Consider the following 23,187-nt stretch of genomic DNA (forward strand, 5'->3'; position numbering starts at 1 on the left):
GAGTTTTAGGAGACCTAAGTTTTAGTGTAACTTTTACTTTATGAAAAACTATGGCTTCTTGCTTCTGTGCAAAAGATGACTACTATTCAGTGACTTAGCTGAGAAGTTTATGTCTCTGCCAGCACAAAATTTCTGCAACTATATTACACATGTAACTGCACACCTGAAAAACGGCCACAATGTTAGAGGTACATTAGTTAGCAATGTGACTCTGCAGGGTCATAGGCCCACGATCAGGGAACTACATTAAGCTGCCATATTCACCAGCTAAACATGTGTGTACGTGTAGCACCATAATAAAGTTAGGGAGGGCCGTTCCATACAGCTGTTTGGCAGTGTTGCAAGACTAACATTTGGCAGATTGGTTATATATGTATTCCTGTTAGATAAGGCTCTGTTGCATGTTACAGGTGGATTTAAGTAACTTTGAAAGAGTTACTATCTGACATCTTCACTGGAATTAAGCACTTCAAAATATGTTCACTCTTAAACAGTTTAATTTTTGCTTTTTAGTGTCCCAACCTTATTTACTTTCTTTCTCTTCAGATAATGCTTATGATCCAGATGTGAGCGCTAAACAGATATGGATAGACAAAACAGTGATAAACGACAATATATGCTTGACATTCACTGATAATGGAAATGGTATGAACTCAGAGAAGCTGCACAAAATGCTAAGGTGGATAACCTCTTTTCTTTTTTTTTTCTTGTAAAGATTCCAGATTCTAGTTACGTTATTGCTCAGCTTATTCCTCGTTCTCATATGTAATCAACTAATTTTTTTGTAAATTTAAGATTTCTGAAGGTAAGGGATTATCCAAGTGAAATTCTACAATAGACAGATGCTAGTAAAACTTTCACACAACTTTGCCAGCATATTTTTATCTCATAATTTCCTTTTATCCTTTCTGTCAGCATTCCCATTTAACTTTCCTTGCAGTGCTCTTTAGTGGAGCTAAGGAGAATTTAATATTTTTTATTATTATTATTATTCAAGATTGCATTAGTTTAAGTTAGGAAGCAAGAAAAAAGGGAGATTAATTTCATACCCTTTAGAGTATTGAAAATAGAAGGTATTGTGGGAAAACTTAGGGGAATGATAATTATATTGATGTGGTTTGTCCATTTATCTTTAAATGTTCTGTAGGCTTTGAACTGATCTTTCTGCAACTTTTGTTTCTACAGTCAGCAAAGAGGTTGCTGTTCAATTGTTCTTGAAGTATGAAAGATTGCTCTGCCTGCAGACAAATCTCTGTGTTTAAACTTGAGCAAGCTTGAATTCAAACTGTTACTTTTCTTTTTTTGTTAGATACCATAATTACTAGCTTGCTTGCTGCATTCCATGTTCCATATACAGTTACCTGTTTTACTTTAAGTGCAATGTGTAGTTAGGAATGGAAAATGTGTAGATCGCACATTTTCAATCAAGGTGTGGGGGGAAGCTTTAGAGGCTTTTCTTAGTATTTATTGTGAAGCCACATGGTAACTATTAGAACCCCATAAGAATGCTTATAGCATAATTCCAGGCAGATGACAGTTCTCTTCTGTACTTAAAAATTAAAGTAAATTTCCCTGAATTCTTGAATTCTGTGGTTTTAGCATTGTTTTATGGGTAACTTTCAGGATTGCTTAACTGTACATTGTTTAATTGTATAGTATTCCCTGATCTCTAAAACAAGGGATTAATTCATTGTATTTAATTTGGTAAGTCTTGCATGCATCTTTTGGGTTTTCAAGTTTTATAGGGCTTTTTACACTCTTCTAATGTTTTTCTGTATTTCAGTTTTGGCTTCAGTGAGAAATCAGCGATGAATGGCCGTGTTCCAGTGGGACTGTATGGAAATGGGTTTAAATCAGGGTCCATGCGTCTGGGAAAAGATGCAATAGTCTTCACCAAGAATGGAGAAACCATGAGTGTGGGCCTGTTATCCCAGACTTTCCTTGAAGTCACAAAAGCAGAACATGTCATGGTTCCTATAGTGACATTCAACAACCAACATATCCTTTCAGCAATTTCTGAAAGAAAAATTGTGGGTACGTGGAAAATTTGGATGATAATATCAGTAAAGGAAACCTCCTTGTCTAGTCTTATGGGTACCCAAAATAAATTGTAAGATGCAAGGAACACTGTAATTTGTTAAAGCCTTTAAATTTGTAGGAGCTCTGAGATACAGCATTAGAAGGTGTGAAGTGAGTATGGGATACTGTTGCAGAAGTTTCCTCACCTCCTGAAAGCCTACTTTATTCAAAGTTGCTCTCCTTAACATAATGCTTACGACAGATAAGTGATCCAACAGAATCCAAAAACAGCCTGAAGGCCATCTTAACACATTCTTTATTTTCTACTGAGGAGAAATTACTGGCAGAGCTAGATGCTATAATAGGGAAAAAAGGAACAAGAATTATCATTTGGAATCTTAGAAGGTAAGATGAAGTCCAGTCTCTTTATCTCGCATTTAAGTTACGTTATCTTTCAGTGTATGCAAATGTACAAGGATTTTTTGGTAGCGTAATTCCAAAAGACTGTGGGCAGTTAGCTGAAACTGGGAAACTAGACTCAGACTTGCATGATTGAAGGGCTGTAATGTTGCATGAGAACTGTTGCTAATATCTCAAGTAACAGTGCGGAAGGAAGAAGAATGTAAAGGACTTCTTTTCTTTTGGTAAGATAATGCTGCTTTTGCCAGAAGGAAAATTGATAGATAAATTATAAACCTGTTATTTCAGACCTATGAAATTATGAATGCAAAAATTCAAACAAAAAATATTTGTATATACAGGCAAGTCTTACTGGCTTTTAAAGTTTGGAGTCAGCAACATCTTCCTAGAGGGATCTACACCTTTCTAAACTTTATCATAAAATAAATAGAAATACAAGTAAATAAACACAGTTGTGTGTATTTATCTTATTTATCTTCTTGCTTCTGTGGGATTGCTCATGGCAGTATAGATTTCCAGCCTTTTCTAGCTTTGACTTGCTTTTTGCCTTCTTTTTTTAAACAGCTATTGCTGTAGCAGTTGCAGATGGGTGTCATCACTTCCCATCTTCTTTTCTTTTCCTTCACATCTTTGCTGCTTCCTTATTAACAGGGAACCTGTCTGATGGTCTGTCCAGAAAAGCTTTAGCAGGCTTTTAACTGTGATGGTACTAATTGGTTGGGACGATGTTATCTTGTACTATGTTATTAAGTGTTTAGCTTACTGTAGTTTTAAATACCTGAAATAACAAGGTATCCATAGGAAGCAATTTTGAACTGTTTCAATCCTGTGAATTTGGCAAGAAATCACGTTTTTCAGTTTATCTTTATTGTTGCCCATCAGAAAAAGGGTGGGGAGGAGGGGGACAGGAAACCATACCTGCATGAGTGTAGATTAAATGTTACAGGACAGAAAATGTCTTAGGCAGTTGTAGCAGGTGAAAAGTTTGAGTTTTTTTAATTTCATTAATGTCTTTTGAGTATTAGAGCCCTGAATCACTTTTAGCTTAGGAGATTTTAATACAAGAAAGCTGGAGGTAACAAATATATTACTAATTCTGGTCGTTTCCCCTTGCCACCTGCTCCATATGAAAAACTTCACCTACTTTACACTTCAGAAACTAATTTGCATTGCTCAGGTAGACTTCCTTTTAGGTACGAACGTCTTTAGGAATGTGCATCATTCCTAAAGAAAATACACTGAACTCAGCTGACTGGGCAGGATAACTGTCATGTTCTGAATTTTGGAGTGTATTCATGGGAAGTGTGGGAAAGAACACTTTTGGGGAGTTCGTGTTGTTTCTAATATGTTGTAGATGAATTACTTAAAAAAAAAAAAAAAAAAAAAAAAAAAAAAAAACAAACCCAACCAAACAAAAGAAAACCCAAACCAGGAAAAAAAGCCCAAAACCAAAAAACAGACAGAGCTGTTTCAGTATTAAAAGGCTGTTTCTGGAAAAAGATGAGGGATAATGGGTAAAAGTTACTCCTGGGGAGATTCTGATTGGATACAAGAGGAAGATTTTTCACAATGAGCCATTGGAATAATCTCCCCAGGGAAGCAGTGGATTCCCCAAAACTGGACACTTAAGATTAAGCCAGACAGGGTGCTGGGCTATGTTGTCTAGACCGTGCTTTTGCCAAGAAAGTTTGAACCAAGTGATCCTGGAGGTACCTTCCAACCTGGTATTCTATGACAATTTGTGCCAACTATGGTATATCTCAGTGTTGTGCAGAGGTACTGCCAGTATACTGCAGTGTATATATCTGCAACTAAATACAGTGTATACATCTGGTGAGTAAGAAATGGTGATAATTACTGAGTTGGAAAGCTGTGGTGAGTGTCCTTTTTGCAGCATTAAAAAATCTTAGGAAGTCAATTGGTAGAGTTTAAAGCGGATACTGACTGCCTTTACTTTTGAAGTGGGACCTGTTTAGAATTAAGTTAGAGTTCATTAATGTCTCACTTGCTATCACTTCTCTTGTATTCCTTGGATATCAGAAAGGAACTGGTGGACTCTGTTTATGTGAATTTTAGCAAATCCGTGAGGAAAACCATCATGGCCCGAAGGAATTCCCGTTCTCTTGCATCTTTGATACCCACTGGGTTCACCATGATATCTTGTCTTGTGTTGGCTTTTTTAATTCCCATAGTTAGTATGGTTTTTTTAATCTTATTTTTCTTAGGGATAAAAATGACAAAACAGAGTTTGACTTTGACAAGGATAAATACGACATCAGAATTCCAGAAGACTTAGATGAAACGGGCAAAAGAGGATATAAAAAACAAGAGAGACTGGATCAGATTGTTCCAGAAAGTGACTACTCACTGCGAGTATGTATAACATTTTTTTAAAATTATTTGTTTATTTTTGGAAGCTGGAGGGTGTATGCTTTTGTTTTAATATAATGTACTATACTACAGAAGTGTTGATTATTGGGGGAGGACGAATGCCTGAATTTAAATGTTAGGGCAATTTGTCGAGATTAATTATGAAAATTGAAAGGAGAATGTATTTGTGAGCTTGTGTAAACATTTGCTGTTTATTTAGAAGAAAATTACTGGTTTTATGTTGTCTTGCAAATAACTCTTACTGTTAAATGGAAAGAAGGAAATGCAATCAGTAGCTTTAGTAATTAAATAGGTGTGTGTGTGGTTGTCAGCAGAGTAAACATTCCATTGTAGTGCAAATATACATGCATGTGGTATTGATGCTATGCCATATGGATCTTTTAAAACAGATAGATTTTGGTTGGCAAAGTGTCATTTCTAGGTTTCAAAAAGAGGTAAGGAATTGGGAAGCAGCACCATTGTTTGAATACATGCATGCAGACAGGAACAAGGCTTTTCTATAGGTGAAGTCATAGGCCCGTTGTCTCCCCTGTTGATCTATAAGCTTTGAAGACTTCTTTTTTTGTAGGAAAGCGTATCTGCAGTTACTAGGTGTTCTGAGCACTTCTTGTGGATAATATCCAGAAGTATTATTTCAGTTGAACTAAAACCTTCAATTAGTCTAAGACTCGCTGAAGTCCTATATCCACTTCAATTATTAGAAGTTATAATAAGTGAAATGCAAATTAAAATCCATAGATCTGCATGTTTAAAAGAAGATTGTATAGCTATTAATCAAGCTATGATAATACGCAGTTGTTTGGAGCAAAGTTAACACGCTTGCTTTTGTTAGTTATTTTAAATTTTGTAGTAGAATTTTTATGCTCTCAATAGGGGATAAGAAAAGAGAGACTTGTGTATTTGAGAGCTCTTTTATTGGTAAAACTGCATCTTCAGACACCTGATTAACTTGTCTTATTCATAAAAGCTGTCCTTCTGTTGCTATTCTTTTAATTTGTGGTATAAGTATGCTCATTAGGCACACTTGCATTTCCTATGTTTCTGGATTCAAGTTGGAAAAGAACACATTTCATAAAATTCAATTAAAACTTGAGTTTGTCTTCCTAAACATAACGTGTATTGTAAAATATTCATATCTTGAGGTTTTGGGGGGTTTTAATAACAGGAGCTACTATATGTTTTGTAGGCTTACTGCAGTATTTTGTATCTGAAGCCAACAATGCAGATTATTCTGCGAGGACAGAAAGTGAAAACACAGCTGGTTTCCAAAAGCCTTGCCTTCATTGAACGCGATATATATAGGCCAAAATTTTTGAATGTATCCTTTGCGAATATTTACATCATTGCATGCTGAATTTAATGATGTGACTTTTTATGTAAGCTTTCTGGTTCTGCTGGGTATGTTACAGTTTTACTCATGTAATTTATTTTATTTTTTGTAAAGACATACTGAAGGAATTATCTCAATATAAAAAAAGGAAGTTCCAGGACCCAGTTTACTCAGAGTAACTATATTTTTGTATTACATGAGATTAACCAGACTTTTCCTTAATATCTGGTAAAAGGCTAAAACAGTAAGAATTACTTTTGGATTTAACTGCAGAAACAAAGATCATTATGGAATAATGATGTACCATAAAAACAGACTCATCAAAGCTTATGAAAGAGTCGGCTGTCAGCTAAAGGTAAGAAACTAAAGCTCAAAAATATTTTAACGTCTTTAGAAATCACTTTTACTCAAACACTGATTTTTAAAAAAGAATACAGATGGAAACTGTGATATTGATGTATCTTTTATAAAACAACCTTTTTTAGTTTGTGCAGCAGTTAAACTTTATTAAATTGTATAGGCCTGAGCATATCTTTCAGGACAAAAAGAGTGGTGGAACAGAGGATTTGTTTATTAAGGGGGTTTGTGTCTAGAGTTTCTTTTTGGAGAGGAGTCGTAAGCCAGAAGATAGTTTTTACCCAGTGTATATATAGCTTATAATTACCTCTGAACTCTTGCAATATTAGCACAGAATATGTATTGTTTCTCCTGATAGACCTTCATTTCTTACAGGCGAACAATATGGGTGTTGGTGTAGTTGGGATTATTGAATGCAACTTCCTAAAACCAACTCATAACAAACAAGACTTTGACTACACAAATGAATACCGGTAAATGTATATTTTTATGTAGACGTCCTATTGAATAGTGTTGTTCACTGTGAAATACCTGACGGTAAAGGCTGCTTCTTTTCTAAGTAGTAAGAACAAAAGCTTATGTTCATCACTAAACTGCGTGACTATACTGAACAGTAGTGGGGGGATGTTTACATCTATACTGGTCGTACTGCATTGTGCAGTCCCTGAAGTCTAGAGTATCTTACACATCATTGTAAAGCAAGTGCCCTAAAGTGGTTGGTTGCAATTATGCCCCTCACTGATTGTAAAATGAGCACAGAATAACTTGCTGAGAAGTGGCACATGACTAAAATTGTGATATGTGAATACCACACTATTAACTTTTTTCATTACAATTTTTGTTTGGTCTTTTTTGGAAAAGCTTTGATGGATATTTTTGAGCCCTTTTCAATTTATTTTTAAGAGAATAGCCTCAAATCCTCTGCTACCTGATAGAGCATTTAAAATACCTGGTGTCCTGAGGGCAGCAGTGATTTGGAACGCTGCTTTGTTTCAGTTTTTATTCCGCATATCTGCATCCGTCCCATCAGTCTGTACCTAGTGTGATAATTCCTATAGTTAAATTGATCTAGTCTGACTTAAAATTTTCAGAGATTTAACTGGTTTTAAGCCAGGTGAATTTCCTAGTCTGTTTTTACTGCTCTGCTGCAAATCAGTTGTGCTGGCATTGTGGAAGGAGGCATGTGGGGGGGGAAAGGCTAGAGGGGATGCCTTATGTAAGCAGTTTTCAGACTGAGGTGTTAAGAACTGTCCAGGGAAAACTTCCTAAATACAAACCTTGAGAATTGTTCTGCTCTGTTACTTTCCTTTCATGATGACAAGGCTATTTTCTGTTTTCTGTGCTGCTTTGTGTTAACGGGTATTAGGAGCTGCCACTTCCTCCAGCAGCTCTATCCCATGACTCCTTCCCGCCCAGCCACTGGAGCCCAGCCTGAGGACCCGGGGTTTCTGCATTCTTGTACAATGACACTCCATATCAGCAAGTCCCCCTGGGTATACCAGCAGGAACCTTTGCCTGCCTGATACCCCTGGCTGTACCTGGGGCCTCCTGCTCACAGATGAGTCCAGTTTGGAGTTTGCTAGCAAATGCACACGAACACTCCATGCACACCAGGACTGGGGGAAGATTCAGACACTTGTCCCCCTGCCAGCACCAGGCACACGGGCTGTGACCCACAGTCCTGCTCCAGCTGCCAGTACTGAGCCCCTCAGTCATGCTGGTCCACCCCAGGAGCTGTTTTTTGGGGGAACACATCATTCTGTTCCTGCCTCAGCGGGTGGCATCTGAGAACCCCCACTTGCTCCAGTAGCTCACACCACATACCCAGTCTTGGCCCCAGGAGCTCACACCAAATCCACTCACTCACACACAGCCTTCACCAATACCTGGCACTTAGTCTTTGCTATGTACATGGGATAGAGAATGAGATTATGTAGAGAGTTAAGAAAACTTTAAATGCAATACAAGAAGACTGGACAGACTGCGGTTATCAGGCACAGGGCTCAGCCAGACAACTGTTCTGACCAAACCTGTTTTACGTGAAACCAACTCCTTTTATGCCCTTTTCTACCTATCCTCCTCTGTGTTCCTTCCTGCTCCCCCTTCTCCATGCATGTTTCCTCATCCATTGGCGTAGTTCCGCTGACCACCTCCAGACTTCCTGGACCTTCAGGTTTGCATCCTTATCAGTTGCGAGATACCTTTTTGCCTGCAGTTTCTTGATAGCCCATCAATTAGTGTGATTGACCAGGTTTGTTTGTGGTTATTGTTTTTGTTAACTCTACTTGGTCAGGTTTTATGACTCTCCATGTTTGTCGTCTTCCCTTTCCTTATCCTCCCAACTGAAAAAATAAACATTCTCATGCTCCACATATCCTTACCAGTTAGTGTGACTGACCAGGTTTGTTCTTATCACTACCTCCTTGTCAGTCAGGTTTTTCTCTGGGTTCTTGTTTACAGCTCATTTGACCATATGCCCTTAAAGGAGCAGGCACTTTCTTTCTATGTGCCATTACCCTTGGCTTTCAATGTGGACTTAGAAACTTAGGGTATTGGTTTGCAAACATAGGTGGGGTAAACTATGTCAGGAGAAGTCACTACCTTTTTCAAGCTGCATGTTTTTCTCTTCAACCAATTATTCAGCTTCCACTGGCAGCCTGAGCTGTCCACAATGCCTTTCCCGAATTGCTGATTTATATGCACCTCTGCATGTAAAGAAAACCCAAAACCCCCACATTAGAGTGCTGTAATAAACAGAGCTGTTAATTGCAGCAATTGAGGGGGCTATAGCAAGATAAATCTGGTCATTCCTGCTGTTGAAACAGCAGTGCTCTGGAGGAGGAGCAGCAAACCTGATAGCTGCTACAGCCACTACAGTTCACTCTGCCTGTATCTCTAAACGGTACCCACAGTTTGTGTGGCTCTTTGCAGTGATATTGCCAGCTTTAAACAGTTCCTGTGTTTCTGTTGCCATTGTGATAGCAGAGCTGTTAACGAGAACACATGGTAAAGTAGATCAGGGAGTTGGTTAAACAGGAAAATAGCTCTTGTTTAGTTTTATCAATACAGGTGTTCCCTGAACCACTTCCTGTGTGGTGGCACTAACAGTTCCCTTGGCAGAGGGAGAGGAATTAGGAATGCTGTAGGATAGTCACCTGTTATCTAACTATCTAACTGTTGCAGTATGTTCCCACAGGCTGGCACAGTGATCATTGAATGCTTTTTGCTTGTTTCTTTTTAAAAACATGTCTAATGTGGGCATAGAGGTACTACACTTGAAAGATCTTTTATAAAGATTTTTCTGCAGAGTGCTACAGGTTTTCAAAAGATATGTTTCTGTTTTGGGCTGGAAAGTTAAAACTGATGCTGTAATTTCATGATCAGTGTAAGCTGACCTGCCCATCTTCCCTCTCCAGAAGAGATGTGATCCTGTCCGTCCATTGCTGCTTATCTCTGTCCTTGTGGTACTTCCTTTTTTTGGCACAGAAATTCATGTCTTGGGTTCAGAGGTGATCTAGATCAAAACTCTCTAGGTCAGACTAGTTCACTGCACAAACATTTGTGTTAGTTCAAGGGGCAGGGTGGTGTGGGTATTGGAGTAAGCCAGGCAGGGAGGGACTGACTCTCAGGCTCTGGTTACCCTGCCACTTTTGCTCTGATGTAAATTCAGCATGCTGCCAAGAGGCAGTCGTACCTCTGCCTCACCTGTGGGGCTTGTTGTTCTTCCGCACCACTCCCTCCTGTGTCTGCCAGCTCTCGTAGTCATTGAGCTGCATAATGAGCCCTGATCAGGAAGCTAATCCAGCTAAAAATTAAGACAGGGTAGGACTGGCCTGCTCCTTTTAGCAGTGTGTAGGTGTTATACTATATTAAAGTGATCAAATGTTTGCAATCTTCATGTATTGTACGTCAACTTAGAGTAGTCATGAACCTGCAGTTAATGGATGTACAGAAACATCAGCCAAATACACAGCTAGGTACTGCATTGACAGAGGTGGTTTTGTACTTGTTTCTTCTGTGATTGAGGCTGAACTGGTGAGGTAGCTTCAGGGTTTGCACTATACATTCACAGTGCTTCTGAATTGAGCACTCTTGATTTCAGTCGTTGTCTGTGCTCCAGCGCATATTTCCAGTAACTTATTTGCTGATAAGCATGACTTCACACGATTCGTAATTTCTAGGGTTTTCTAAAAGCAAAAAGCTTACTATTGTGCAAACAGAAATAGAGTGGTTCATAAGCTTATTCTTTCGTTGTGGTTTACAAATGTTCTTTCTGTGATGGGATTTGATTATTTAAGGTGGTCTTCTAAAAACGTATCTTTTTAGACTTACAATAGCAGCATTAGGAGAAAAGCTTAATGATTACTGGAATGAAATGAAAACGAAGAAAAACGAAGAATGTCCATTAGCTTTGCCAGTTGAGGAGATACAGTGAGTATCACTTCTATTTAGAAGAATTTTACATACTACTATTACTGTTTTGCACTCAGTCATGAAAATGAACTTTTCATGTGAAATTATTGGTATTTTCGCCATTACAGAAAACAGCCTGATCAGACATGGGTACAATGTGATGCATGTTTGAAGTGGCGGAAGCTACCAGATGGAATAGAGCACTTGCCAGAAAAGTGGTACTGCTCACTGAACCCTGACCCACAATTCCGGTAAAATTAGATTTCGATGAATATCTGAATATGGCTTTTAGTTCTTATTTTACCATCTGTTATAAGCATGGATGTTGAGCTATTCCTGTTGCTTTCTTTTTTTTTTTTTTCCTCCTCAACTCAGGAATTGTAATGTGCCAGAAGAACCAGAAGATGATGACTTAATACATCCTACATATGAAAAAACTTACAAGAAAAAGTGAGTACTAGAGACTTTCTTACAAGCATCTCAACAACAGAAAAGGGATATGAAAAATAAATGCTCTTTTCTCTCACCTGTGATATAATTGCAACTGTTCTGGGAATATATCCAGCCAGAAAACAGTTCCCTGAAATCAAGTCTTGATCATAGCAGTGAATAGATGAATAGCGCTGTTCTTTTCTCTGTTATTAGCATGTTGGCATTAAATTCAGATTTCTCTCTTTGACTTGTTTGCCCTCCTAAATCAAAATTGGGGAAGTCATAACAAAAGGGGCCTCTTTCATTTAATCACTATTAAGGAGAGTAATGCAGCAATTTGGTGTTCAAGTACAGCTCTCAGAGAGGGGCATTGTTACATATAGTAAGTGATAAGAGGATAGTTTGGAATGTTAGAGAAGCAAGCTACTAGGGCTGTTAGGAGACCTTGTCTGGGTAAATATTTTCAGGGTCCGTATTGAAGCAGCTGAATGCCTCCATACACTTATTTAAGAATAAGAGGATTCTTAGCTAACATGTATGGGGAAAAAAACCGACTTGGGTAATTTTAACTTTTGCTGGCTAGTATTCTAGAAGTGGGAGCTTTGGGGTGTTTTTCAGTTTTTTTAAAATATATCTTAATCTGAGAGAGAACTTGTTAGTTAAGCTAACTTTAGCTATACTAGCTTCTAAGTTCATGCATAAAACTTTCATTCAATAAATCAGAATATGTTCATTAGAACTTTATTGTATCTAGCTGAAATAAGAAGTATTGTGTTTGCTTTTAGATTTTGAGGTTGGTTTGGTTTTGTAATGAATTAACATTTTGAATCTAAGCTCTTTATTTTTTTTCCTTGCTGTTGTGCAGAGACAGGGAAAAACTGAAGAAGCGACTAGAGTACAGCCACCAAGTAGGTAACTCTTGAAGTCGATAGGAAACTGACTTTGGGAGCAGAGTTGTTCTTGCTGTCAACAATACTACACAGTTTGATTGAATAGACCAGGCTTTGAGTTAGAGTTTGCTTTAGCTAGTGGCCAACTCTCTGGTTCAACATCCTGTTTTGTTTTGATGGCTGTGCATGTTATGCTCGCTATTAGTAAACCAAAAATCCCCTGTCTTTGCTGTCCGATGGAAAATACACCATTGCTTTCTATGTAGTACTTAAGAGAGAGCTTGAGAGGGACAAAGCCCTCTCACAAAATAGTACGAGTAAAGACGTGACTCACTCATACCTGGTTTTATGGCATGACATCTAACTATTGAAAATGGATTTGTTGTAGAGAGATGTGATGAGGATATGAAAGCAGGGATACCCATAAAACTGGGGTAGGCAGATGGGGATGGACAGACTGGTAGTAGCTGTACTTTTGCAAGGAGGTACTCAAATTCAGATTAAATGCAGATGCAAGTCAACGTGGTTGAATGATGAGAATGTGTAGATTGTAACTCAAAATCAAATTTCCGAAGTGTCCTTTAGCTTAAGTTGCTTTAAAAGTAAAGTGCTAACCTAAGATCTCTGCGTTTCTGGAGAAGAGATTTTGCATGTGCTGTTTTAACCTATGTACTTCATTGTATTAATTTTTCTGACATTACTTTTACCTGAGTACAAAAGTAATTTCTAAAAGTAAAGTATTGTTCATTTTTAGACAAACTGAATTAATTATGAGCAGCTTTAGCAGAGATGGCTGTCCCTGTACTTTGTGTATGATGGTCAGACTTCAGACAGAAGCTTGGGAAAAGCTCTTGCCTGAGATACTACATGGTACTTTAAAATATCTGTATCTAGAGAAAGACTTGTAAGATCAGAAAGCTGCTTTCTGGCAGCAATAAATCTGCATGTCGAGAGGGTTGTGCAGCTGGTGTACAGCATTCAAAGTCCTCTGAGAAATCTGCCAGAAGTCTGTAATTATGGTATAGAACTTGCTGCTTTCTAATCTGTTTTATATCTTAAACCTACATGAAGGAAATACTTCAGTAGAGTTTGGGGTGACGTGCGGTGCGATTATTAAGTTAAGAAAATTGGGATTTGCAATGTGGAGTCTAGTTAGCCTTTCTTATTGCAAAATACTGAGTCCGGGTTCAAGGAGATCCTTGTAGTGTACATAAGAAATGCCAGTCAGAATTTTAGGTGTTGACAGATTGACAGTTAGCAGAACTGCTCAAACCTATCTGAAAAATCTACTAATGTTTGTTTCTTTTTCGTTAACTAATATTATCTTCTAGATCAATAATGAAATGTTTTTAAAAACACCTGTTTCTTCAAGTAAAGACTTCAAAACATTCTCAGCTGTGAGTGGAAAGGAAGTTCCAAGATCACTTTTACCAGAAACATCAAATGCTTCTGTGAAAAGATCTTTACTTATTTTACATAGACCAGTATCCTCACCTCATTCTGATTCTGATAACAGGTTAGTGAACCTGTACACGGTAGATTCCTGTTTATTTCTAAGATTAATAATGAAGGTGTTGGGTGCAGTCCCATCTTCAGGTGTTAGCTGCCAAAATTTATGTGTCACTTTTGGGAGTATAGGAAGCAGTAGGCTGATTGAAGGTACCTATAAACCTTGTGAAGTACACAAGTGAATGCAGCAAAAAATACTGTGCGCTGGCAAGGAAAACTGCTTGGTTGTTTGTCTCTTTAGGAAAAGACTGTGTTGTGTTAGCCACACCCCACAGTATGTTTTCCTTAACCTCTGTTGGTTAACAAACAGGTGTGCGGGGGCTGTTCCTGCAAACCCTGAGTCCGTTTCAAAATAACGTGTTAAGGTAATAATTTAGCGTGTGAATGTTAGCCACTTGTTTTTACAGGAAAGGTATTTACTCTGTCTACACATCTTAAAATACTATGCGGGGACACGTCCCTTTCTACTTATAGAGTGGTAGTTTTTAATAGTGCTTATAGAAACACTAAACATAGTTTGAAACAAATGATTTTGCAGTATTTGAGCAAGACAATATGTTTTTTAATACTTTGCTTCTCAGTCTTAAACGGAAGACACCTAGTTGCACGACACCTGTGTCTTTAAAGACACCTCGATTAAATGACAAAACATTCAACAACCATGATGATGATGATGATGAAGACGTCATTATTTTAGAGGAGAGCAGTACTCCAAAGCCTTCAGCAGATTCTGATGTTCCTGTAATAAAAACTGAATGTATTAATTTGGATCAAGAGGAGAAGCACAAAGAAAACTGTGATGTCAGAGAACCTTGCAGTTCGGTTACTTCAGAATCAAAAAGTGAACAGCTGACCTCAGCAACACAGACAGAGCTTCCAAAACTGATTGTTAAAAAGGAAGAGGTGGAAGACGACACCGATATTCAAATTCCCAGGGCAGAGATGGAAACTAAACAGTACAGTGTTAATGATGTTTCTGAGACGTCTGTAGATCTTGAAAATGAACTGAAAAATCAGCTGCAATTATTAAACAAAGAAAAAGAAATGTACCAAAGCAAATGTGAAGTATTAACCAAACAAGTAGAAACACTGGAACAGAAGATTTTAGAAATGAATAATAAATATGTAAAAAAAGAAATGTGCCATCAGTCAACTGAGACAACTTCTTCATTTGAAGAAGAAAATGTTCATGAAGGACGTTCGGCAGAAGTGACCATTCTCTATGAACAGGCCTTAGAAGAAATAGCAAAGCTAAAGGAACAATGCAGTACCCTGCAGAACTTAAAAACTGAATGCAGCAAGTGTGCTGATGGTGAAAATAAGAGCGAGGTGGATGAAATTGCAGTGCAACTGGATGATGTTTTCAGGCAACTGGACAAGTGCAGCATTGAGAGAGACAGATATAAAAGTGAGGTATGTTTGTTAAAACAGTGATATCCTTCAAATTTAAAAATTAATTTTTTTAATGCGTGTTTCATAGCAGTTCTAGTACACAATGTGTTGTATAGCTCGGTCCACTAACTAATCAAGCCACCCTAAAAGGGGGAAGAAATACTAAATTAGCCTAGGAGTCTCTGATCTTTTGCTTCCATAGATAGAAATAAGCAAAGTTGAGAGAGACTGCAAGGCTCTGAGTGACTTTGACTGCAACACAAGAGAGACGGAGCAGGCTTAGAGGGAGCACACATACAGTGCTTCAGCTGACAGCTGGCTATTTTAAAGCAGTCTGTCTGGGTTGTCATGTCTTAAAGTCTTACTGAAAAGTTAATTAAAATCAGTCAACTTAACAAAGGTAAATGATTTAAATTTGTATGTGTCTCTATTTTGATCCACCACGATTTTTCTTGGTATATGAAATTATTTTAATTTAATTTGTTATATAAAATTATTTTTATTTGCTTACCAGATTGAACTACTAGAAGTGGAAAAAAATCAAATTGCCTGTCAATGTGAAGAACTCAAAGCAGAAATCGCACAGTTAAAAGCTTCAATTCCACAAGCAGTAGCACATGCAAATGATTCTACCACCAGTAATGTAGAAGACTCTGTAAATTTTTCTGATGGAGAAAGGTATCAATTTTCTTCTTTCTAGACTATATTTCAAGAAACATTTTGGCTGGCTGATTGTATCCGAAACATCTTGATGAAGGTCATGTCTGATAATAATATAATAAAATGTGATGTTTGGAATTCTTTTCTACTGCCTCTTGTGACTCCTAACTCAGTAACATTTTTTTATCAAGTGATTTTATTTAATGTTTTTTATGATTTAGGTATTTGTGTGAGCAGGGTTGGCCATTGCACAATGGAATGCCATACTGACACTTCTTAAAAGATCAAAAATGTTATATAACTTCTAGACACGACTTGCAGAACAAGGAGAGAGAAAGGAGGCAGGAAAGAGGGTGATCATTAGATCATCTACACTTATGCTGTGTAGATGAACTTCACTTTTTATATTCTATTTTTCTTTCCTGGATCAGTAGTGCTCTACTGAAAAGAGTTTGGGTTTGGTTTTGAAACTTACCTTTCCTGTAAGAGCTTCTTGCTTCAGACCAGTCCTATGGAACTAGATTGTGTTCAGAGTGTATCTTTGAACTAAACAAGCATTTAAACTTAGAAATAGAGAGCTTGCAGCTCTCCGTTAATAGAAATAGCAAACACAGAAAAGTAGTACACATACCAGATGGAAGCAGGATGAGCAGTCCAGCAGGTATGTAGGCACACTGACTGGGCATGTAGGATGGAATTGAAAGCCAGAGCTCAGCTGGAGTTAAAACTGGCAAGGCCTGAGAAGGGCCACCAGAAGGTCTTCTGTAAGCACAGTAGCAGTAACAAGAGAACTAAGAAAAACGTGGGCCTGCTGCTCAGTACGGCAGATCCTTAGAAGCAAAGGACATGAGGTGCGTGAGGCACAAATTACTGAGGTACACAGTGCCGTCTTTACCTTGGTTTTTACTGGTAAGGTCTGCCCTGTGGCCGCTCATGTCCCTGAGCCAAGTGGTAACTTTAGGGAGTGAAGCATTACCTATAATAAAAGGTGACTGAATTAAGGGACCGCTTAAGCAAATTTGACATACACTAGTCCATGGGACCGGATGAGACACATCATAGGGAGCAGGCCAATTGATGGAGAGTTGGCCTTACAATGGTGTCTCCAAAAGGCTGCAACAGTTGACGTTCCCGATGCCTGGAAAAAGGCAGTTGTCATGCCCATATTTTGACCACTCTGATGTACTTAATTAAGTACATGCCCATATTTGACAGGCTGGTCAGAGTAGCCTCAGTCCCTAGGAAGACCATGGAGTTGATCTACCTGGAAGCCACCTGCAGCCCCATGATAGTCAAGGTGATTAGGAACAACCAGTGTGGATTTATTGAGGGCCAATCATGCCTTTTTGGCCTCATTGCCTTTTGCAATGAGATGACTGGTTCTGTGGCCCTTCATTTTAACAAAGCTTTCAACATGGACTGCCATGATATCATGATGGCGATGTCTGTGAGGTATGGTTTGGATAAGTAGACTGGGAGGTGGGTTGTAAAACTGGCTGGACTGCCAGGCTTATGGATCAATATTGAGGCCAGTAATGGGTAATGCCTTCATTAATGGCCTAGATGAGGCAGTAGAATTAACTCTGTAAATTCACCATGACATCAGTTGGAGGGAACCATTGATACTGTGGAGGGTAGAGCTCCTGTTGAGGGACCTTGACAAATTGGAAAAATGGGCTGAAAGAAACCTCCTGGAAATTCAACAAAAGGCAACCGCAAAATTCTGCGCCTGTGTTGGAAATGACCCATGCAGTTGAACAAGCTGGAGACTACTCATAAGAAAGGAGCTTGGAAGAAGATGGCCTGTGATGCTGGTGGACTAAAAGTTGAATGTGAGTCAGCAGTGCGCTCTTGTGGTGGGAGAACCCAGTGCCTACTGGGCTATATTGGCAAGAGTTCAGCCTGCAGTTTGAGGGAAGTGATTCTTCCCTACCATTGGGCACTGTGACACCAAACATGGAGTATTGTGTCCAGTTTAGGGCTCCCTGGTGTATGAATGACACTGGCATATTGGAGCAAGTCTACTGAAGGAGCCACCAAGATGGGTAGGGGCCTGGAGCATCAGATATAGAAGGGGAAGGCGAGGGAAATAGCCTTACAAAGAATGGGTTACCTCGAAATCCTATTGCTCTCTTCTGCTGCCTGATGAGAGGGTGTAGAAAAGATGAAGCCAGCCTCTTCTCATGAGTGCAGTGGTAGGATCAGAGGCAATAGACACAAGTTGCAACAAGGGAAGTTATGTTTAAATATTAGAGGAAAAAAGTGTTCACAGCAAGGGTAGTCAAACCCTGAAAAAGGGACCTAGGGAGATTGTGGAAGCTCCATCTTTGGAGACTTTAAAAACACAAGAAGGTCCCAAGAGACCTGAACTGAGTTAGCCCTACTTTGAGTGGGGGGTGGGGGAAGAATGAACTGGATGATTTCCAGAGACCCCTTTTAATCTGACTTTATTTCTGTGGTTAAATCTCCCCTTTATCTGCCAGTGTTTCATTTTCTTCTTATAGCACCTGCCTTGTGCTTCCTAGAAGAATTAGCAAACATATTCAGGACTTGTAAGGAACTTCCACCACAAGTCCTATTGGAATATGATGGCACTGTGAAGACTGGCTACTGGAGATGATGAAGGAACTGATGGTAGAAATAAACGCTTAAGAGAAGGGATGGGTGATTTGGAAGCAATTTGATCAGGAAGAGGACAGAGCAAGGGGATCCAGGAAAGAAAGCAAAAAGAGGAAGCATAGCATTTTCCCAGTACTATAACTCATACTTTATTTCCTCTTTGTATTTTAAAGCCTTTATCCAAACTACTCTTTCCTGCCTTCTCCTCTGTTCTTTTTCTCTTATTTTCTTTCCAAAAGTGGTAGTAGTTTGTTCTTCTAAACATATAAAAGTCCTGGGGTTTCATATTGTTTTGAGAAATAAAAAGGTGGTGTGGGATAAAGCATGTGCCAGTGCGTGTTTGCTAACTTGAAAATATTTCTGATCTGTTTTGGGAAAGGCAGAATTCAGTTTAGCCCTTAGTATTTATTTGAAACTAAGGGAATATACACCTTCAAAATTAAAACTTGAGAGGCTCAGCTTTGAAAAACTGGTAGATGTTGAAATTATCTTGATGCAGCTTTAACTGCATCAGTTTTTTGTTGACTTACGGAAATCATGTACAGAGCCTTTCCAGTATAGAGTATTAATCCAGCTTTGTTAAATAAAGTACTGTGTATTTGAACGTAAAACTTCATCTGCATCTAATGATATCTAATTATGTCTTCACAGCCTGAAACTACGCTCTCTTCGAGTGAATGTTGGACAACTTCTGGCTACAATCATGCCTGATCTAGACTTGCAGCAAGTAAATTACGATATTGATGTAGTAGATGAAATCTTAGGACAAGTTGTAGAACAAATGCATGAAATCAGTAGTACTTAGTATCTTGAGATTTTAGCAGAGTCTTACTTGATCTTCCGTTATAACCTTTATGTAGGTTCAAAATTGTATATACTGCTTCTTCACTTTATATATTTGACATAATTTGATCAATAAGTGTATATACTATATGCGTTTAGATGTTCCCACAGATGCAGTGGGTGTTATCTTCGCTTCCTCTTAAAGGAACGCTGTTAATATTGACCAATGCTGATGTACTTAATTAAGGATTTTGCTTTTAAAATATATTTGTAATTAAATTTGCAAATATTTTTATTATTAGGAATCTTAATACTTTTTTACAGAAGCTTTTTCGTTGACTTCTAATCTTATATAAGCATTAATACTTGCAATTACTTCCTCTTCTAAAATCTTAGTAGTAGAATCTATTAAAAAATGCAAAAAAGAATATTCCTTGATTTCCTTCTCAGAACAAATCTTAGCAGTGCTGTTGTATACTACAGTATTGTTTCATTGCTGTCAGCAATGTTGTATGTTGAATAAAAGGGATAGAAATGTAACTAGTAGATGAAAATTTTGGCCATATGGGTAATACTTGTGTTTGACTACCAAAAGATGAAAAATTCCTCAAGGGTTTTATCCTGAAAACTGATGATCTTTGACTCCCTTTTGGATTTTTTCGATGTCACTAAAGAACATTATCTGTACATAGTTCTGCAGCATAAACAACTCCATGGGATATGGCTAGGATATTTCAGCCTTTTCAGTGATGGAAACCACATGCCTGTTTGTGTCCTGCCCTTGCTACTTGATTGTTGTTTCCTACAACTAAGGACCTGTCTGTATTTGAGCGCAGTCAGAGGGATCTTCGGTTCCACCCTGTAGTTGCCATTTGAACACAGCAGTGCTGGTTCACAAGTACGGGTATGTGCTATTACGCGGCTTCAATGGCTAGATTTCACACACAGCTCTTGCCTACTTTTTTCCAAGTTAAAGGCAGCTCGTGGAATGGAAAGCATCCTGGTGGACCACTGGAGAGAACAAGGTGGGGCGGCATATCCAAAGCTAGGTAGGATTCCTGGGCAACCTCTGCTCTGCATCAAAATGCCACCTCCTAAGACCCGAAGGCCTTTTTTCAGGGAAGCCCAGTGCTGAACAGGATTGACACAGAGGTTCTGTGCTATCTACAAGTGTTTATATATATTATCTCAAAAAACAAATCATTGCTGTATTAAACATAAAGTCTGCCTTGGTGTCTTTCAGGCTGAGATGTGAGGGTGCTGAGATTTGTCTCCGGAACGTACCTCCCTATTAGAACGTACCATGCTGAGTACGAATGAGATAGGCTACTAAATCCTTGATTAACTAGTTAAAATAGGAAGTACTTTGAAAAGAGGGCATTTTTCCTTATCTGTGGTGTTAACTGCTACAGTGAGCTAAAGCTGAAAATGTTCAAATATAACTTGTTTATGCAATCTTAAAGTTTAGACATCTTTTATTATAGGCACAATAGGGGATTCCCTCTTCCCCCCCTCCCCTCTTTTTTTTTTTTTTTTTGTTTGTAAATGTTTTATAGTGACTCTTAAGCCACTAGTTCCATGCTCTAATGCTCATGCAAAAACTTACAGGAAGCAATGGTACCAAGAGAAATCACTGTTACAGTGGTGACAGTATTTTCAGGCAGTTGCATACTTTTCTTCTGAAGTCATCAGGAATCAGAAGAGGGGCAGCAAAGATAGCAAATCCACCTTTTACTCTGTGGTGGTATTTGTCAGCCAAAAAGTGATCAAGAGAATTGGTTCTTGATTTTAAAAAAATTTTAAAAATTTTTAAAAATAAAAAAAAAAAACATCATGAAATAGCATTCAATATGTTTATTCTTAGGAACTGTCTTTTTTTATAAAGCCAACATTTTTGGCTTTTGCACTGCTACTGTCCTGATTTAATTAGATTATGTTCCTTTTAGTTGTAGTTCAGTCAGTTTCCTTCGATGGACAGTATTTCAATTTTAAGATGCTATCTATTCTGATATGCCAATAAGGGTAATGCAGTACTGTTGTACTTTATAATGGATAAATTGAATGTTTGATTTTTTTGAAGAGGTGGCTGTAATATAACTGTTTGTATGACTTTTTAAAAGTTTATATTTTCCATTTATTGGTGTGTAGTTTTCCATTTCTTAATCATTATTTATTACGTTTCATCAGACTCTGTAGTTTAATTTCTTATAAACAACTGGCAAAATATAGCATATGTCTATATTAAAAATGGCAAATTCACCCTGTACATTTACACTTTGGAGAAAGGTGGACTAATGGAAATGGTTTTTATTTACTTGTTAAAATGTATTTTTTGTAAAAAATAAATAAAAAATATATAAATCTGAGTTTGCTGGAACAAAACTTGTACGTGATCAAATGCAATGTTTTTGTTTATAAATAAACACTATGCACAATGGCTAATTTTTCTGGCTTATTTGATCTTACAAGAAAGCTGGCTCAGTCTGGTTTTGAGCAGAAGACTCAGGCGCACCACGCATGTCCTCAGACCAGGTCGGCATCCGAACTGAGCCCAAACCAGCTGGCTGGCTGTGCTTCTTCAAACGGTCGGTTTTGCAGGGGGAAATTCTGTTACCCAGTTAATTACAAGACTGTTACTGTAATAGGAGTTGGGACAAAACTGTTTTTCAAGGCCTTGTTAGAGAGCTGTTTCCTTTGGTGCTGAGGGAGAAGTGACAGGAAGGCAAAGGTTAAGAGCAAGGGAGGTGGGACCAGCTGTCTCTTTGGGTGAAGGTAAGCCCTTGGATCAGACCAGATGAGCTCTCCTTGTGAAGTCGTACCCTTAGGCTAGTTGATCAGTTCCCCGGCATGAGAAATGAGTTCTTTCAGGTATTTTTGTAGTTGAGGCAGACCATTTTTCCGTTACTGGTACTTGATCATCCAGTACAGACAACGAATAAAGAGACAGCAGTGTGCATAGTGGTCTTGTGGAAAGGGTGTGGAAACCTGGTATGGAAACGTTCTGGCTATAGAAAAAGCAGTGCTGTTATAATCCAGGGTATGCGTTAACTGAATTTTGAGGAAGTTTCTGGTTTTAGTACATGGGTGTGTTTAAAAAAAAAAAAAAAAAAAAAAAACCAACAAAAACACCCCAAGGTTAAAAGTTTATCAAGAAGTTTCAGTTGTGACGTGGTTAAGATGTGACAGAAGGTACCTAACCTTGACTAGGATGTGAAACAAAACTGTGTCTTACGTGTTCTTCTGCAGTTGCTGACTTAGATGGAAGGGAGCAAAAAACCATAACTTCTGGACCAAAGTTGAGCCAAGAGTGTATCCCAAGCGAACCTTGGGTAATTATAATGCTAAAATACACACCTCTTTGTGAATAATGAGCATGCTAATCAGGTAGCCTCCCTAAATGTTTTAAACGTGAGCTTAGATGCCTATGTATAGTTAGGAGTGGTGAATGAATCGTTACTGACCAATCAGCTATATTTTATCATTATAAGTATCGGGCGGTTGGAAACATGTGCTGTGCTGGCTGTTGTCAAATGCCCGGCACCTGATTCTGAAGAACTGAAGTAAAACCAAATATCTTGTCTGAGTGTGGTGACTGGCTCTCGCGCACCAGGTGAAGAACCCTGGTTTAGGGACAACCAGTGTGCTTCATGCTTACTGCCGTGCAAGTGAAATTTCAAATCAACCGTGAGGACTTCCACTGTCCCGGATTTCTAAGCCCAGTCCTGCTTGCGTGGAAATCCTCATTGCCCTCTAGTTAGAAGTCCTATTTCTTTAAAAAAAAAAAAAAAAGATTTACTGTATACAGATTAATCTTCATTTCTTCTATTTTCTCACCTGTTGTGTCAGGCAGTGGGATAACTGGTGAGGCCCTCGAAGGGCAAGTTTTGGCTCTGACCCCACAGGGGCCAGTGGTTCTTTTGCCTATTGGTACGGGGATGGGGGTGAGCAGCAGTGTGGCCATACGTGGCATGG

General features: G+C 38.4%; 1 protein-coding gene across 1 annotated transcript in view; it reads left to right on the plus strand.

The window, feature by feature from the left end:
* The window catches only part of MORC3 (MORC family CW-type zinc finger 3), a 30,231-nt gene extending 8,579 nt beyond the window's left edge, over positions 1 to 21,652 (plus strand). The window contains exons 3-17 of the mRNA XM_074601810.1: positions 547 to 679; positions 1,784 to 1,998; positions 2,277 to 2,424; positions 4,665 to 4,812; positions 6,017 to 6,148; positions 6,396 to 6,515; positions 6,893 to 6,990; positions 10,844 to 10,948; positions 11,059 to 11,181; positions 11,306 to 11,380; positions 12,228 to 12,270; positions 13,584 to 13,768; positions 14,343 to 15,174; positions 15,668 to 15,831; positions 19,084 to 21,652. Of these exons, the coding sequence (XP_074457911.1) occupies positions 547 to 679; positions 1,784 to 1,998; positions 2,277 to 2,424; positions 4,665 to 4,812; positions 6,017 to 6,148; positions 6,396 to 6,515; positions 6,893 to 6,990; positions 10,844 to 10,948; positions 11,059 to 11,181; positions 11,306 to 11,380; positions 12,228 to 12,270; positions 13,584 to 13,768; positions 14,343 to 15,174; positions 15,668 to 15,831; positions 19,084 to 19,237 (2,675 nt within the window). The 3' untranslated portion in view covers positions 19,238 to 21,652. The remainder of the gene's footprint in view (positions 1 to 546; positions 680 to 1,783; positions 1,999 to 2,276; positions 2,425 to 4,664; positions 4,813 to 6,016; positions 6,149 to 6,395; positions 6,516 to 6,892; positions 6,991 to 10,843; positions 10,949 to 11,058; positions 11,182 to 11,305; positions 11,381 to 12,227; positions 12,271 to 13,583; positions 13,769 to 14,342; positions 15,175 to 15,667; positions 15,832 to 19,083) is intronic.
* Positions 21,653 to 23,187: the final 1,535 nt, after the last annotated feature.

The sequence above is a fragment of the Larus michahellis genome, chromosome 1, assembly GCF_964199755.1.
Source record: "Larus michahellis chromosome 1, bLarMic1.1, whole genome shotgun sequence".
Classification (NCBI taxonomy): Eukaryota; Metazoa; Chordata; class Aves; order Charadriiformes; family Laridae; genus Larus; species Larus michahellis.